The 18468-nt window shown below is 49.1% G+C and overlaps 1 protein-coding gene across 4 annotated transcripts in view; it reads left to right on the top strand.

The window, feature by feature from the left end:
- The window catches only part of smpd3 (sphingomyelin phosphodiesterase 3), a 32283-nt gene that overhangs the window by 9357 nt on the left and 4458 nt on the right, over positions 1-18468 (top strand). For all 4 annotated transcript variants that reach the window (XM_035396851.1, XM_035396854.1, XM_035396852.1 and 1 more), the window contains exons 2-3: positions 3294-4979; positions 15658-15733. In XM_035396851.1, coding sequence (XP_035252742.1) covers positions 3657-4979; positions 15658-15733 — 1399 coding nt within the window. In that variant the 5' untranslated portion in view covers positions 3294-3656. The remainder of the gene's footprint in view (positions 1-3293; positions 4980-15657; positions 15734-18468) is intronic.

The following is an 18468-nucleotide window of genomic DNA, read 5'->3' as shown; positions in this document are numbered from 1 at the left end:
GTGTTTGTGTGTGTGTGTGAGTGTGTTCATGCGCGTGTGTGTGTGTGTGTGAGTGTGAGTGTGTTCATGCCTGTGTGTGTGTGTGTGACAGTGTTTGTGTGTGAGTGTGTTCATGCGTGTGTGTGTGTGAGTGTGAGTGTGTTCATGCCTGTGTGTGTGTGTGTGTGTGTGTGTGAGTGTGAGTGTGTTCATGCCTGTGTGTGTGTGTGTGTGTGTGAGAGTGTGTGTGTGAGTGTGAGTGTGTGTGTGAGTGTGAGTGTGTTCATGCCTGTGTGTGTGTGTGTGTGTGACAGTGGGGGTGTGTGTGTGTATGTGTGTGTGAGTGTGAGTGTGTTCATGCCTGTGTGTGTGTGTGTGTGTGACAGTGGGGGTGTGTGTGTGTATGTGTGTGTGAGTGTGAGTGTGTTCATGCCTGTGTGTGAGTCTCAGGCTGTGCGCTGTGCTGTGGAGCTGCTCTCAGCTCTAGCAGGTCTGCCGTTGCGTCGCTTGGCGGTTGGCGTCTCTTCCTGTTTGGGGCTCGGCTGCTCCTCAGGCCGTCCGCCACTCACATTCCGCCTCCTGCTCACAGCGAGCGTTTGAACCTGTGGCCCCGCCCCCTCTGCCCCGCCCCCTCTGCACACAGCTGGCTCTCTCCGCTCGGTGCCAGTCCAGATTACCAGATTACCGGCTGCTCTGCGGTTCGGATTACACCGGGGCTAACTGTTCATGTCGCCGTAGCGCCAGTGAGGGTTAAGGGTTACTGAGTGACCGGAGCGCAGACCCGGGTTTTAGACTTTTTCATTTTTTTTTATTTAATCACGTCTCTCCTGTTCTAATTCTGTAGTGCACGTGCACACGCGCGCGCGTTGGAGCACAGTGCGGTTGTGACGTCATTGGTGAGGATTATGATGTGGATTTCTGGGACACAGGTTATCAGTGCTGCTGCATTTCTCTTTGCCCCTACCCCCATTCAGCCATCTGCTCTCCCCCCCCCCCCCCCTACTCAGGTCAAAGGTCAGTGGGTGGAGGATGGCTGGATAGGGACTGTGGAATTTCACAGTAAAGATGAACCTCTTTTTTCAGTTTTTTCATTTCAGGCAAATTCTCAGTTTCAATTTCTGCATCTTGTGTTCTTTCTGCCTCTCTCTCTGCCTAATCTAAATTTCATTTTCAAGCCAAGTATTTAATTTTATGGCAGCTGGACAATTCAGGAATATAATTTTTCTTCCTCTCTCTCTCTTTTACTGCTGCGGTCCCTCTTTTTGTGACAGGTAGCCACTTATTCTGTCTGCAGTAACTTTCATATACATTCAGATATTTTTTTAAAAACCTTGTGTTTGAAAATAAGTAATTTTACAATAATTTTGTTTGAAATGAAAATAAAAATAATTATATTTCTATTTTGAAAATCATATGTAGATATATGAAAATCAAATGTACCAGATCTGGTACAGACAATACTGTATGTGAGTGAACTGTGTTTAATAGATACGATGGCACAAAGAAGTGTGTAAAATGTATCAATTCAGACAAGAGCTGTGTGTAAATGCAGAAGAGGTATGTGTGTATAAGCGTGTGTAAATACAGTATGTTTAAGTGTATGTATTTGTAGAAGAGGTGTGTGTGTATAAATGTGTGTGTGTGTATAAATGTGTGTAAATACAGTATGTATAAGTGTGTGTACAAGCAGATGAGAGGTGTGCATTGGGCTCTGGGTGCAGAGGCTGTAACTGGGTCATATTCACCCTGAGACCATTCCACCATCTCCCCCCCCCTCCAGCCTCCACAGATGCATACACACACACACACACATACAAACGCACACACGTGCACACATACAGACACATACAAACGCACACATACACACACCACACACGCACACACATGCATACATACACACACAAACGCACACACATACATACACACACCACACACACACACACACACACACACACACAAACGCACACATACAGACACATACAAACGCACACATACACATACCACACACACACACACACACACGCACACACATGCACACATACACACACAAACGCACACACATGCACACATACAAACGCACACATACACACACCACACACACGCACACACATACGCACACACATGCACACATATACACACACAAACGCACACACATACACATGCATTCACATGCAGGCACCCAAGCACGCACATATATAGGCAGAGACAGAGAGAGAGAGAGTGTTTGTGTGTGTGTGTGTGTGTGTGAGAGAGAAAGAGTCTGTGTGTGTGTGTCTGTGTGTGTGTGAGACAGAGAGAGAGAGAGAGAGTCTGTGTGTGTGTGTGTGTGTGTGATAGAGAGAGAGTCTGTGTGTGTGTGTGTGTGTGAGAGAGAGAGAGTCTGTGTGTGTGTGTGTGAGACAGAGAGAGGGACTAGCAGTCTCTGATGATATTATTTCAGTATGAACGTTCATTGACTTTGTTTTGGCAGTGTGGGGAACATTGTTATAGCACCGCAGGGAGGGGGGAGGGGGGAGGTGCTGGGGGAGGGAGAGAGGGGAAGAGAGTAATGAGGAAGCTGGTTGTTACCATATTGATTCCTGAATTTCACGTCACTATCTGCCAGACCTTCACATGGGGGTGTGGGGGAGGCAAGGGCTGGGAGCGGAGTCAGGACAGTGATATCAGCAGCTCATTGGTTCATCCCGGAGAGGTGGGCGGGCACCACCAAAAAACTTTGTTACAACAATGAAAATGTGTCTGGCTCCTGAAAATGTTTTTTTTTTTTTCCCCAGCATGCTTTGCCCCTGTATGAGTCACCCAGAATGCCTAATTACTACTTCCTGCGACTCCAACACCTGTAGCCGTAATCTCTGGGGTGCCCGAGCGAATAAATCTGCGCTCCTGTCATTTCCATTTCAATGTGCTGAAGAAAGAGGGAACCTTTGTCTGGAGAAATGGAAATGCTGTTCCTGATCAAGGGGAGATAATTGACGCTGTTATTCGTGACATTTAAACGGAGACATTTAAATTAAATTTCTTTCCCGGAACTCCCACGCACAGATGCGCGTGAGCACAGAACGCACAGATGGAATTATATACACAGACGCGCGCGTAAGAGCGCATGCACAAACACACGCGGACTACTATACACACAGACACGCAGTGTTGGTCCAGCAAAACAATAATGAATTATTTTCTTTTGTCTGTGAGCATGATCACTGACATAAAGATCCTCTCCTTACTGATCCAATGCTCTCCTTTCTGTGAGTCACACTGTGCTCTCTCTCTCTCTCTCTCTCCCTCCCTCTGTCTCCCCCCTCTCTCCCTGTCAGGTTTCGGGTTCGAGTGGGGATGGCAGGTCCCGGAGTGCTGTAAGTCCCGCAGCCCAGAGGGAAATGGGATATCCCCCACCCGAGGAGTAGTCACTCTCACCTGGCCATGTCCCACAGCAGGAGACTGTAATACCTCATTCCCCCCACCAGAGGGCCTGCCCGGGGCAGGGAGAGCAGAGACCCCTCTGGACCCCGCCCGCGTGGTGGCGCCGTGGCCGTGCCTACAGGGGGCGCCAGAGGGAACCATGTAGCGGGCCTCTCTCCGGGCGAGGGGGGGCGGGCAGATTTGTCTCTTTTCTTTCTTTTTTTTTCCCTGTCATCGTTGCCGCGGCAGCCGAGCGCCGCGTTCCGGCCGAGCCCAAGATGGCGCTGCACGCGGCCCCGTTCTCCAGCCCCCTGCTGGGCTTCCTGAGCGGCCTGTCCTGGGCGCTGGTGTTCCCCTGCTACTGGCTGCTGGACCGGCTGCTGGCGTCCTTCCTGAGCACGTCGCAGGAGAAGCGGCGGCGCTCCCAGGACCCCTGCTCCTTCCTGGCGCTGTGCGTGCTGGTCTCCACGCCGCTCTACCTGCTGCTCATCCTGGCCGCCCTGCCGCTCGCCCTGCTGGGCTTCCTGCTGTGGGCCCCGCTGCAGGCCGCCCGCCGGCCCTACGCCTACAGCCACCGGCGGGCCGACGCCCGGCGCGCCGAGCAGGGCGGAGGAGGAGGCGGGGCGGCGGCGGCGGGGGCGCAGGGGGAGTGGCGCCCGCAGGGGCGGAGCTTCTGCTTCTGCAGCGCCAACGTGTGCCTGCTGCCCGACTCGCTGGCGCGCTTCAACAACCTGTCGGACACGCAGGGGCGGGCCCGCGAGGTGGGCCGGCGAATCCGCAACGGCGCCAGCCGCCCGCAGATCAAGATCTACATCGACTCGCCCACCAACACGTCCATCAGCGCCGCCTCCTTCAGCAGCCTGGTGCAGCCGGGCGGGGGGGGCTTCCGCCGCACCTCCTCCCTGGACCACCGCCCCGACAGCAACGGGGAGGCCGAGCCGCGGGAGGGAGGGGGCGGGCCCGGGCCCGGCGGTGGCGAGGAGTGCCCACCCCCGGCGGACTGTCCCACCAACCCCGCGGCGGGGGGAGGGGCGCAGACGCAGCCCGAGCCCCCCCTCCAGCCGGCGGGGGTCCAGATCAGCATCAGCGCCCCGGAGCCGGAACCCGAGGAGGACCCGACCGGGCCCCGCCCGACGGGGGGCGAGGGGGCCGACGCGGGGAGCCTGGACAGCCGCACCGCCTCGCGGGAGTCGCTGGCCCGTTTCCACGGCTGCGACGGCGGGGGCGTGTCCAACAACACCCTCTCCCACCGCACCTCCGTGTTCAAGAAGCCCGCCCTGCGCAGGCGTCGCCACGGCGACGACGGCTTCGACCACGAGATCTCGGCCTTCTTCCCCGCCAACCTGGACTTCCTGTGCCTGCAGGAGGTGTTTGACCGGCGGGCGGCCGCCAGGCTGAGGCGGCAGCTCCACCGCTACTTCCCCTTCGTCCTGAGCGACGTGGGCCGCTACGCCTGGAAGGGGTGCTGCTCCCGCTTCAAGTTCCTCAACAGCGGCCTGCTGCTGGCCAGCCGGTACCCCATCCTGGACGCGGACTACCAGTGTTACCCCAACGCGCGCGGCCACGACGCCTTGGTCTCCAAGGGGGCGCTCTTCGCCAAGGTTCGTGTCATTCGTTCACTCTTTTGCTCTCTCTCTCTCTCTCTCTCTCTCTCTCTCTATGGCATGCATTGCTTTCTTTGAACATCCTACCAAAGCTAAGAAGGGTGTCAGATTCTTCTTGTGTAGCTGGGCCTGAGTGTTCAGCGTTACATAATGTAATTTCATAGATGCAATCACTTTTATTTAATAAAGATTTCAATATGAACTCTTCTCTTAATAAAATAAAAGCCAATCACGTTTCCCTTCCAACTTGGCTCCTGCAGCTTTGAATTTCCCGGTTGTGCGATTTTCACATGTGCACAGCTGTGTCTACTGCCAACGGCGTGAACTCGGTGTCTAGGTTACGGGTTACAGAGATCTGGACTCCTGCTGTAGAAACACGGCTTTTGCCTCTTGTTCCGTATTTACTGCCAGGGCCTTGGTTATGACAGTCCTGCTCCAGCAGAGCTGGGTTTGGAGACGGGCTGTGCTTCCCAGCCGTGGTGGAAAGGAGGGAGTTAAGTGACTCCACCGCGGGGGCTGTGAATCAGCAGTGTGGCTGCAGAGAGCCTCTGGACGGCTGCCCTTCCACCCCAGGCGCCTGTGCGGAGACAGATAGCTTCTCTTTCAATGAAATAAAAGTGCATTTTAATCTCTCTGTTTCCTGTCTCTCGCTCCCCCTCTCTCCTAATCCGGGTCGCAGTTTCAAATTAAGCGTTTTATTGGCCTGGTGCACGTCAGGATTCACGTTGCCAAAACCTGTGTAGACAGCTGTAAGACAATATAACAATAATATCTATTTTTCCCTCTCTCTTTCTTACTCCATCTCTCTGTATCTCTCTCCCTCTCTCTGTCTGACTGTCTGTTTCTTTCTCCCTCAGTCCACCCTCTCTTTCAATGCTCTCTCTCTCACGCATAAGGAAAATGGGCTTTTAAAGTCAACTACGTGATCCATCAGATGAGCTTCATATGATGGGAGGGCAGTGACAGGTTGCGGTTAGGAGATGTTGACAACCGGCCATCTTGGCTCTTTGATGTAGTCTGCGGCGCGCGGGGTCGCAATCTATTGTATTCCGTAATCTATTCAGCCTGTCCATATTCATCACGGCCCTGGCCCGGCTCCAGGTGCCGTACTCGACCCCTCTCTCTCCCCCTCTCTCTCTCTCTCTCCCCCTCTCTCTCTCTCTCTCTCCGCGGTCGCTGGCCCGGTGCCAGGGGGCCCTGAGCCGGCCCCGCGGCGCCTGTGAATGTGACAGGCCCGCTAAACGCCGCCCCCGCGGGTCACCGGCGCGGATTAGCGAGGGCGGCGGACGCGGTCCGGGTCCCAGCCCCGCGTTTTCGCGGCCGCGCCGACTAATTGCGCCGCGGCGGCGATTAGCCGGCTCCTGTTCAGCCGAAACGCCGCGCTCACGGGGCCTGAGCGTCACGCGGCCTTTACCGTAATTGCCTTGACTTCCGACTGGTAAACGCCTTCCACGCCAACACCCAGCTGCTGATTATGACCGGGAATTTGGTATTTTTCCGAAAGCTCTGGTTTTATCCGACAGGGCAGTAAAAAATAAAAATAAAAATACTGTTCGAGATAAATAAATCCAAATTATTGCAGTTTTGATGTCGAACACTGTTTTTCCCTCACAACCAACTCCGCTGCTCTTAAAACCACAGCTAAACGCTACGTAGCTGTTCGTTTGGTGTGGAAATTTACGGGCCATATTGCAAGACATAATAATCGCCATCTCGAGGTTTCCTGACAATTTGACGTGAACGCTTGCAAGTCGTAACCATGGAAACCTTCCATCCCATTATTACATCAGGGCGGCATGCAGGCTGTGCTTCTGGGAGTTGTAGTAAACATTTGTGATGGGTGGCCGTGCGGCAGCCGTTAGCGCACAGTGTGCTGTGTTAGACAGTGTGAGGTGCTGACAGAGAGGGACAGCCCATCAGCACTTACCGCAGCATTTAAGGCTCTTCCTCTCTCTTTATGACTAATTCTGTCTGTTCCTTTTTCGTTTCTCTCACTCTCTCCCTCTCTTCACCTTTTGCTTGCACACATTGATATTCAGTAGCTTTTTTTTTGGCAAGAATGAAATGAAAAGCATGTTTATACTTTTTCCCCCCACATAAATCAGCGTGTTTTAATAAAGGATTTTGTCACATTTCCCCTTTCATAGCTGCCGGGCACTAACTAACACTGTTTTGACTAGCGTCATTAGTCACTGACAGCGTTATTCGCAGTGACAAACGAGGGAAAGGGCACATTTGACAAAAGCAGCAGGTGGAACGCTTACTAAGGCATTAAGTTAATGCTAAAAAGAAGAAAATAAGAAAATCGCACGTTCCGTTGCTGCACTTCCTCCTCAGATTTATTGACCGATGGAATCAGCTAGTCAGCAAAATGCGCCCCTTCGACAGAGCACGCCGTGGCCATTTAATATAGCGAAATAAGCAAAATGTTTTTTTGATGCTGCGCACTTCATACACTTCATACATGTTTGTTGAGAGACGCAATCGATATGAATAAATGTGGTGTCACGTGGTGTTTTGTGTGCTGTTGATGGAACTGATCCCTCTGAACCGGTGCCCTGCTGGCCTGGTATTGCAGCGGTGCACTAGGGGAACTGTCTTTTTTTATTTATGAAAGGTTACCAAAAGGTTGTGTGTGTGTGGGTCGGTGGGTGCTTGGGTGCGTGTGTGTGTGCGCGCGCGTGCCCGTGTGTGTCAGTGTGATCGTATATCTCTTTTCAGTTTATTGATGTACTTCGGTTAAATTCTCGGGTCAGTGTCTAATAGTTTAATAGTATTATATAGTTATGTCGATCGTTAGCAATGCTCTTCTGAAGCTGGAGCTGGTTACATTCACTGGGTTCTTAACCACTCCGTTTTGAATAACAAAGACTGAGACAAAGACAGAGATAACTCTGGAAAGAATCTTTAGTACAGTTGTCTGTCAATTAATATTAAATATTTAAAAAAATACGTGCATGCGGGCTGGCATATGGGTGGCCCTGCATATTCAGCTGTAGAGGAACAGAAAGGCCATGCTCCACCTCACCAAGCAACAGTCTGAGTATTGTGTGTGTGTGTGTGTGTGTGTTATTTTATTGTACGCACTCAGTATATTGCATAGATGATTTCTACATTACCGTTTCCATTTTTTCGCTCCCATTCATTCGTCCTGCTGTTTGCTGTGCTGCTGGATATTCGCTGGAACAGCTCGGCGCGCGAGCCTTGTTCAAGGGTGTAACGGCGGTGACCTGACAGGAGGGCGGATTGATGTCGGTCGCGGAGCCGGATCGGGTTCCTGCGCTCCGTGCCCAGTCCTGCGAGCCGCGCGCAGTGAATCAGACATCAGACAAAGAAGCTAAAACTTCAGCCAAAAATATAGGGTTACTGTCGCGGGCAGGCTACTGTAGCGGCGCGGGAGTAGTAAACGTGTAATCCTTTCTGTCTGCCGACAGCCGCCGCGTGTTTTTTAGCCGGCTCTCTGTCACTGCCGTTTCTCCCCGCGCGTGATGCCCTTTCCCGGGGAACATTTTTCAGGTGAAAAGCGGGCGAAACGCTGTCTAGGCGCACGGATGAAAAACCAGCTACGTTTGGTTGTAAAGTCAAAGTTAGCGATCTAGCCATCTAGGACGTGGCTGTATCTGGGTAAAACCTGAGCTATATTGGGGTTAACCTCATGTCCGTTTATGTCAGAATGTCTCTCACCATGGATTTCCACCTCTCTAGATGTCTGGCTTGTCTGGGTTACATCCGTCTTCAAAAGGGAGGCCATTCTGCCTTTTTTGTCCAATGCTAAATATGTAGTTGGAATGCTGTGACTGTTCTTTTTTTTCTTTCTTTCTTTGCAAATTATTCAAATGCTCCAGAATTTGATTGCAAACTTCATACCTGACTAGCATACCAGAAGGGGTTTAAATGATTACTGGTTCAGTCCATCCACTCTATGCCAAAAGCGGTAAGATTTTTTAGGCCCTAACTACGACCAAGATGTATCAGCCCCTCTCCATAATGTAAAAATTTAAATATTTGTTTTAGATGGTAAACCATGTCAGCAGCCTATTAGGGTAGTGAGATATCTCAGGGTTGTCCCGATACTTTGGTCATATAGTGAATGTCAGGGTATCCACAGCATACACATCCCTGATTTATTCTGGACAAAGCTGTGCATTTTCAGGTTCATGATTTTACGTCCTCCCCTTTGTCTGCACATTTTTGAATGAAGAGGAATGCGCTTACAGGACAGCAATGCAATAAAAACGATATCCATCCCTCTAGGGGTTATTTAATGCTCTAGGAGAGAAGCACATTCCCAATTTGTAACATATAGAGCATGTGCAGACGTCTACCACAGTACTTATTCCGCTTAAGCAGACACAATTATCTTTACACGCACACGCATGTGCGCACACACAACATACACACACACAGACTCACATGCACATGTGCACACACACACAGTGCATTAATGTGTTCATTACTGCATTAAACCCCTTCTTAATTTACAGTGAGCAGAACAAATAAAAAAACCCATTTAAAGACTATGAGAAGGTAGTTAAAACAGTGCATCCTTAATGTAGTGATCTGGAGATCTGGAGTATCAGACCATTTTAATAAGGAGTCAAATCGTACAGAGAGTGCTACCACTGACTGACTTGTGAAATTAATTTGTATTTAATGGAATATTATGATTAGCTGGGTCTCCTGCATCCAATGTGATTTACACAGATTATATTTTATATATTGTCCTTTTAAGGTGGTGGATATTTTAAGGAAGTTTAGTGCTTTGCAGAAGTGTACAACAGTAGTGACCGGACTCTGGTTCGAACGTGTTACTCCCTTTGTATAACGGTAGAGGCTGAAGCATTACTTCACACAGCTGGTCAAGATGTAGCTCCAGGAATTATATAGTGCCTAATGTGTTCTGTGCATGTCAACTTGTTGAGCTAACTGTTGGATGTGCAGTTGGATTCCTCCCAACAGGCATTGTTTTATATACACTTTCCGCTGTGTTTTTTGACACCTTTTGTATTTTTACGAGGGTATGAGTCAAACTGAAAGTGGCCTACGTTTATTTTGTTTAGTCTTCATGCTGGGCCTTTAGCTCAGCCGACTGTCATAATACGGGCTGGATAGGCGCGGCATATTGGCGCGTGTAATCTAGGGCGCTGTTGCGTAAGTGAATCGGTGTCTGTTTCGCTAATATATGGGCCTTTTTTTGGAACATCATTATTGTGCTCTGGTTTCCTGATCGGCGGCAGAACCAGGTCATCTGCGCTGAGCAGAATTTTGACTTCGTGCGCGGCAGCAGAATGAGGACGAGCCGCTGCAGGCGGTTCCAACAGCGCCGTTAACTAAACGCAAGTATCGACCGGCGCTGGGGTCGGGGATGTGAACTGTCATGCAGTATCTGCGCGCGGCGAAGCTCTTATTACAGCAGCGCATCAATCCACTAACATCACTCACTTTGTCCCTTCGGAGAACGATAAAGTGCAGTCACTTCGGGCCAAATTGAACGAAATGCTGTTTTGAAGTTAATGAGTCATGTAAAATCTTTAACATTTTTTTTTAATGGCTCAGTCACATTTTTCGAAAATATATTTAGTAGGGTGCGTGCAATACAATAGTAGCACGCGTGAGTTGGCAAGGAAAACCAGTTCAACAGCCTGAATGAAAATGCAGCGATAATGAGTGCGGTGACACTCCTTCCGTATATGTCTACTGACACAATCGCCTCCGTAATTAGGCGTTTGTTAAAGCAGTGATCTGGAGATGTGCTGTATCTTCCGTTTTAATAAGGAGTCAAATCGTACAGAGAGTAAAGGGGATTTTTTTATTGCGGGTTTTACGGTCTTTTCGAACGATTAACAAAACACACTAAAGGCGTTCACTGAATAAGGGGCTAGGGGTAAAATTTAATCCTGGTATGATGCAGGGAGGTTTTATTTTAATACAGATGGCTATTGATGTGTGGAATGACTTGTGTTAATTCTAAACGCACCCCCGTGTATTCTGCTTCCCCCCGCCCAACACATACTGCCATTCCTGACGTACAAAGCACTGTTATTTGTTTTTATTTGGATACTTTTAATATTCAACGAGGGATGATTTACACTCTTGATGCCACGTTATGAAATAGATATTCATATTACAAGGAATGCTATTTTATAACCATATAAGGAGTTCTAATCAGTCAGGTCACTCAGACAAATAATGACATTATGCAATTCGCTGTGGCAAATTATTCCTTTTTGAAGAGGTCGCATTTTATATTGAATCACTGAAAGATCTACATCGGGAATCAGTGAAATATTAAATGCTGAAAGCCTCGACACCTGTTCATGGAAATGAAGTCATTTGTGGAAAACGAAGAGTTCAAAGACAAAGTAAATGGTAATGAGTCAAACCTGCGTTTTGATACAGTCTGTTTCCGCACAAAATTATGAAACAAGAATGTTTTTTTGACAACCTTAATTCATCAAGTGATTCATTTGAACAGAAACAGCACACATATGGGTAACTCCAGGACCAAGGTTGAGAACCCCTGATTTAGCAGAAGCACATTCAAGGTCTCACTGCTGTTTACTCTCTAGGTGAAATGGCAAGCCTAGACATGCTAAATGGCTTGTTTTCATCATGAAGCATTCTTAGTTATTATGTAGAAGAACTGGCAAAATGGTGCAGTCATCCTTTTCCTGGTCCTTGTGTGCTTTTTGGTGACTAAAATATTTGCAAAGAATTGGTTGAACTGACTGGTTTGACATTTATTTGCATGATAAAAAGCTAACAGGCTTCTGCGTTCTCCTTTCTTGGTGCCTTTTACTGTCAAAAAAATCACATTCATAAAGGTTCATAAAAACACCATTTAGTGTTGAAATGGCGGACATGATCAGTACAGACCATGTTTGTCTCCTTCGTCACACTATTGCTGTAAGAAGCCAGTATTTTAGGTTATTCGTTTTCTTTTCAAAATGGATGTTGTGAAGGCCACTCAAGCTTTCGTCTTTGCTTGTGCACCGTCTTGGTTTCGTCTTGACTTGGCCGACGGGTGACGTCGCGCTGGTTTCATGTCCTCAAATCGGACAGACAGCCGCGCTCCCGGGTGCGCTTGGGCCGAGTGGCTCAGAGGCTAATTTTGAATGCGTTTGCATGTGACGTGTGCAAGCTCCATACGTGTGCCTCATTGTCGGTTTAGCTTAGCTCCTTTTGGTTCTTGTGCTAGTGTGCCAGTGTTAAATTAGATGGCTGTGGCATTCGTACAGAACTGCAGATCCGAGCCCTGTCCAAATACTGCTACTGAAACGCTCTGCTACGTTTCCACACACGGAATGAAAAGCATTCTTGTATCATGTGTGAGGTAATAACAGTAATCCCCAAGTGCGTGTTGGATCTTCTGTCTGCTGTACTGTTGTGATGTAAATGAGTTTATGTGACACAGATTCACTTATTTTCAGTTCAGTTGCTCTTGCAATTTGTCAATGATTGCCACTGGTGGTAAGAATGACACATTTCCCTTGCTTTATGTTGTTTATGTGTGTTTTTATATATGGCATCTTATTGTGATTGCTTAAAAATGTTCTTTTGTAGATAAATCTTGTCATTACAGTTTGAGTGCATTACATTGTGACCTCACAGAGAATACTTTGCACATAGTATCAATTGTGACACCACAGAACAGGATAGTTTGAACACATAGCATCCATTGTGACATCATAAGACAACATAGTTTTAACACATGACACGGATTCTGTCAGGCTTATCTCTCTTAGCCAGGTGTCATGGCTTTCCTTTATCACATGCGTGCTGTGACTCGCACTGTTTCTGCGCTTTGTGTTTTGTGACAGCTCCTTTGACCAGAATTCTACAGTAAATACAGCTTGACTGACAGGTTGATTACTGTAAGGTCCCAGATGAGTCTCCCGCGCTCAATATGAGGCACACTGTGTCTTTTCCCAGTGGACTGCCGCAGGTGTTCTTAATCAACGCGCGATTGAATTTGAAATGAAAATGAGGGACCCTTTAAACAAAAATGTTTAATCATTTAAGCACAACGGTAAACAGGTTTGTAGTGGGTGGACCATTGGGAGGAGAGAGAGAGCGTTTGACAGGTTGGCTGAATGTGGGAGGGGTGGGGGCAGTAGGGGCGTATGAGAGGTGGGAGAGGGGCAGCTCCGGCTCCTGTGGCAATGCGGCTGAGGTCAGGCTGCTCTCTGCTTTAATTATCGCCTGAGCAGGAATGTTAATTTAAAATGTTTCCCCTGAAGAACGAACACCCACATAATTAAACCTTTTTTTTTTTTTTTTTTACTTCACATTCATCCCTCTCATTATTATTTCAGAGAACAAAATGCTGTCCTTTTTCATTTAGGCGATAACCAAAAAGGCTTTACTGGCCTGCAATTTATGGGCGTGTCCCTCTTTCTGTTTACAAACGTGTGTGTGTAAACACTGACAAACACACACTCACTCACACACACACACATTCAATCACACACAAACAGACATGTCTCTCTTGGTCCTTGACGTTTTTCATGTTGTAGGGCTAAGTCGGGTTGCATTCATTTGTCATGTTTTTCCTACGCTAAGAGGACTCCTTGTGGACCGTCCTATTCCTCTGTTCCAGCGCAGGGAACACGGCAGTACTGTACGGCTCCAGGGTGTCTTCCTCCATCCCGCTCACAGGGACAGATATCACACCTCTTCTCACCTAGCTCCTCTCTGTCTCCAGTAAACGCATACAGTCCTTCTTACACCAATACTAGCATATTTTCCCCTTCACACACACACACACACACACACAAATTGGCTTTGTACGGTCACAAAAGCAGAAAAGATCAGAAGCGCGCACACACACAGATAGCCCAGTACCCCGCCAGGCCGCTGTCAAACGTTTTTAGGAGTCACACCCCCACTGACCGGCAGGTAGCGGAGAGACAGGCTGTTAATGACTGATCCCAGACTGGTACTATAAATAGGCAGCACTGAGTACACTTCTGTTTCCCGCCTTTTGGAAGGCAGTGGAATCAGAACTGAATTGAGGCTCATCGTATGCTCCCACGGTGGTTCAGTTTACTCCACAAACCCTTTGAAGCAGTTGTGCCTGGAAGCTTTACTCGATCGCATCACGGTCTCTTTGTCACTGTTTGTATACTTGTGCTGAAGTTCTTCAGCTCTTCATCAAGTTTGGAACATCAAGTCTGGGATTTCCTTGGGCTGTCCCTTATTGGTCTCTTAGTATTACACACATTGTTGCTGAGTTGCCTTCAGATCCAAAATCCATCTGTTGGGTTAGGGTAGTCTGCAGAATTAAAAAGGTTATACTTGGGTTAAATTTCGTCTGCAGGATTAAAGGTTGACACCGGGTCAAAGGTCAAAGTATTTGTCGTCTGGTCTTGAATTTCAGTTCAGCGGCTCTCACGGTTGTTACACTGGCCCTTCTTGGCTGTACATTGGCTGCTCTGTAGCCCAGGCAGACTGAACTAAACTTGCAGCATTCAGTCTTCTTGCAGGAGAGATGACAGTTAGCATTGTGGTCTCTCCCGAAATAGGACAGACAACAGCAGCGGCTTCACGATTTCTCAATGTGACATAAGCACGTTAGCGAAGGCACAAACATCACAGTTATCTATGCAGCAAGAGGATGTCCCAGGTGGGTTGGGCCATAAAGGAGCTTCCCACAAGTGCATGCTGGGATCTGTAGTCACTGGGCCTGAGCCTCAGCCTCTGTTACACCATGAGGTTACTGTGATCGGGAGTCCACAGCTACGAGACACAATTAGCCCCATCCCATCAGTGGTAGGGTGAGTTTGTCTGTCAGGGTTGCTGGTTACTGCTACGTTAGGACGTCTTCTCTTTTTTACATTGTTAGTTGCTCTGAATCAGTGTGTCTGTTAAACAAACGTCATTTGCATTAGCTGAAATTTTGTATTTGTGAGAGGCACGCCTCTCCTCCTCCGCTCTGGAGCTAGCTCTCCTGTAGCACTGTGAGGACTGTGTGAAAGTAGTGCGAAACACTGTCACAAGCAAAACTGTGTGAATGCACACCTCCGTTGTGTGTGAGGCCGGGTGCCAAACCTGGCATTTCCCATTTGGGGATAAAATCTTTTTTTAAGGAGAATAATGCCAGTGGGTGTGGCTGACTCTATCCCCTCTCTTCCCCCCCCCCCCCCCCCACATCCCCACTCCCATCCAGGATCCAGTCGGTACACTCACTCTAATTTGCAGTAAAAGCCTGCTGAGCACTTTGCCTCTTTGCCTCCTCTGCTTCCAGCTCATCAGCATTGATGCAGCTAATTCAGGGATAAAGGTCCATAAAACACTGGGCTGACAGGTCCAGCCAAGTGCATTTCACCAAATGTACTGGGGGAGAGAGAGTGAGGGAGCAAAGCCCAGAGAGATTTAAAGAATGAAACAGTCTCCTGTGTTTTATATTGTTTGTTGTTTTGTTTTTGGAAAATGTAATCAGCTATTTCCTGTTTAAGCAAGTTCCCATGTTGTTTATACGAAGCACTTTAACATTTGAGTTTGAACTTGAATTTGAGAGAAAGAAGTGAGGAGGGAGCAACTCTTCCTCTTGCTCCCAATTTGTTTTACTTTAATTTAATTTAATTAAGTGACTAAATTGCCATTTAGTCATTTAGCAGAGGCTTTTAGACAAAGCATCTTACAAAAGTGCTGAGTCTTTCTCTTTCCTTCACAGGTACAGGTGGGCACTTCTCTTCAGGAGCAGAGGATTGTGGGATACCTCACCTGCACTCACCTCCATGCCATTGAAGGTATGGACATACTCGCACACACACACACACACACACACGCATGTACAGATGGACTGATGCACGCACGCGCATGCTCATGCTCACGCACATACTCACACGCGCGCACACTGACACACACACACACACACTCTCTGGCACACAGACACACACACACACACTCACACGCACTCTGACACACTCACACACACACAGACGCACACACACACTCACACACACACAGACGCACACACACACGCACACACACACTCACACACACACACACAGACACATACACACACTCACACACACTCTGACACGCTCACACACACACAGACGCACACACACACGCACACACACTCTCACACACACACACACAGACACACACACACTCACACACACACACAGACGCTGGTCTCAGACGCCAGCCTGCTGCTCTGCTGACACAGCCCCGCGCTGGGTTATGTAAGCCTGAGCCCATCTGGAGCTGAATGGAACTGACAAGCCTCATCTATCTTTTATTCTGTCTGACCTGCATGTGTGTGCGTGTGTGTGTGTGTCTGTGTCTATGTCTGTCTGTGTGTGTGTGTGTGTTTCTGTGTGTGTGTGTGTGTGTGTGTGTGTGTGTGTGTGTTTCAGTGTCTGTGTGTGTCTGTCTGTCTGTGTGTGTGCATGTGTGTGTTTCTGTGTCTGTGTGTCTGTCTGTGTGGTGTCTGGGAATTGTTTTGTGTGTGAGAGAGGGAGAGAGACAGAGGTACGTGTATATGTCTGTATAATACTGTCACAGATAAATGCATGGGATCACAGCTGTAATTTTCCGTGTGTAGAGCCTGGGTTTCTATCCTCCCCTTCGAACCGTACGGAGACTCTTTCCTCAGCTGTAAAATAAATAAATTAAGGACAGCACACACTCCTTGGTCGCCATGGTGATTGGCTGTGGCTATTTTAAGCGGGGAGTCTGCGTTGTGCGTTTGAGAGAGACAGATCTGCTGCTATTTCTGGACCCCGCCACGTAGCCGCGGCCCCGCTCTGGGGCTAAATTTACACCCGCCACTATTTCTGAAGATAAATGAGGGGAGGAGGGGAGGAGAGGAGGGATGAGAGAGACCTGATTACACCGGCCCTCCCTCCCCCACACTGCCTCACCCTCCTGCACACTGACCCACACTGGCCCTCCCTCCCCCACACTGCCTCACCCTCCTGCACACTGACCCACACCGGCCCTCCCTCCCCCACACTGCCTCACCCTCCTGCACACTGACCCACACCGGCCCTCCCTCCCCCACACTGCCTCACCCTCCTGCACACTGACCCACACCGGCCCTCCCTCCCCCACACTGCCTCACCCTCCTGCACACTGACCCACACTGGCCCTCCCTCCCCCACACTGCCCCATACTGCCCCACCCTTCTGCACACTGCCCCTCCCTCCCCCACACTGCCCCATCCTCCTCCACACTGCCCCACTATCCCACACACTGCCTCACCCTCCTGCACACTGACCCACACTGGCCCTCCCTCCCCCACACTGCCCCATACTGCCCCACCCTTCTGCACACTGCCCCTCCCTCCCCCACACTGCCCCATCCTCCTCCACACTGCCCCACCCTTCTGGACACTGCCCCACTATCCCACACACTGCCCCACCCTTCTTCACACTGCCCCACCCTCCTCCATCCCCCCCCCCATAAACACACACACACTGCCCCACACTGTCTGACATACTGCCTCAACCTTCCACACACTGCCCCAACTTCCTGCACCCCCCCACATTGCTCCACCCCCCCCACACACACACTGCCCCACCCTCCTTCAAAACCTCCAGAAACGTCATCAGTTTATGTCTTCATTGGTGTGTGAGTCCGCCAATGAAGTTGGCAATGTTAGCGTATGTTTGTGTGTGTGTGCGTGCACGCGTGTGTGTGATTGTGTGTGTGTGTGTGTGTGTACGTGCCTGTGTGCGTCTGTGTGTGTGTGAGTGTGTGTGAGTGTGTGCGTCTGTGTGTGTGCGTGCATGCGTGTGTGTGTGATTGTGTCTGTGTGTGTGAGTGTGTGTGATTGTGTGTGTGTGTACGTGCCTGTGTGCGTCTGTGTGTGTGAGTGTGTGTGATTGTGTGTGTGTGTACGTGCCTGTGTGCGTCTGTGTGTGTGAGTGTGTGTGTGTGTACGTGCCTGTGTGCGTCTGTGTGTGATTGTGTGTGTGTGTGTACGTGCCTGTGTGCGTCTGTGTGTGATTGTGTGTGTGTACGCGTGTGTGTGATTGTGTGTGTGTGTACGTGTCTGTGTGCGTCTGTGTGTGTGAGTGTGTGTTTTACTAGACGGGGTCCTCTGGGAGTGCATTACTGCCCTCATTTATTTCCTCTGTTTATACCACAGCCCTGTCCAGACATAAATAATTGATCGTAAGTGAGCTGTTCATCTTCCGGGTTTCCTGGACAAGTAGTGTGTTCAGCCACACTGTACACCTGCAGTCTCTCCAACAGGGCCTGCAACAGCCTACACTCTGCTCTTCTAGGTCACGATCTCTCTCTCTCTCTCCCTCTCTCTCCCTCCCTCTCCTTCCCTGTCTCCCCCTTTCTCAATTCAATTGAATTAATTTATTAGCATGACATATTTTCAATGTACACATTGCCAGAGACATGGCATAAACACATTATGTGACATATTAATTACACAAAATGTCATGAAGTAATTAACATAAACCTAATAAGAATATGAATGGTAATTTATAAAAACAATTGACAGTTTTACATTACATGA

This window comes from Anguilla anguilla, chromosome 16 (assembly GCF_013347855.1).
Source record: "Anguilla anguilla isolate fAngAng1 chromosome 16, fAngAng1.pri, whole genome shotgun sequence".
In the NCBI taxonomy this organism is placed as follows: domain Eukaryota; kingdom Metazoa; phylum Chordata; class Actinopteri; order Anguilliformes; family Anguillidae; genus Anguilla; species Anguilla anguilla.
This window is presented reverse-complemented; position numbering and strand designations above follow the sequence as displayed.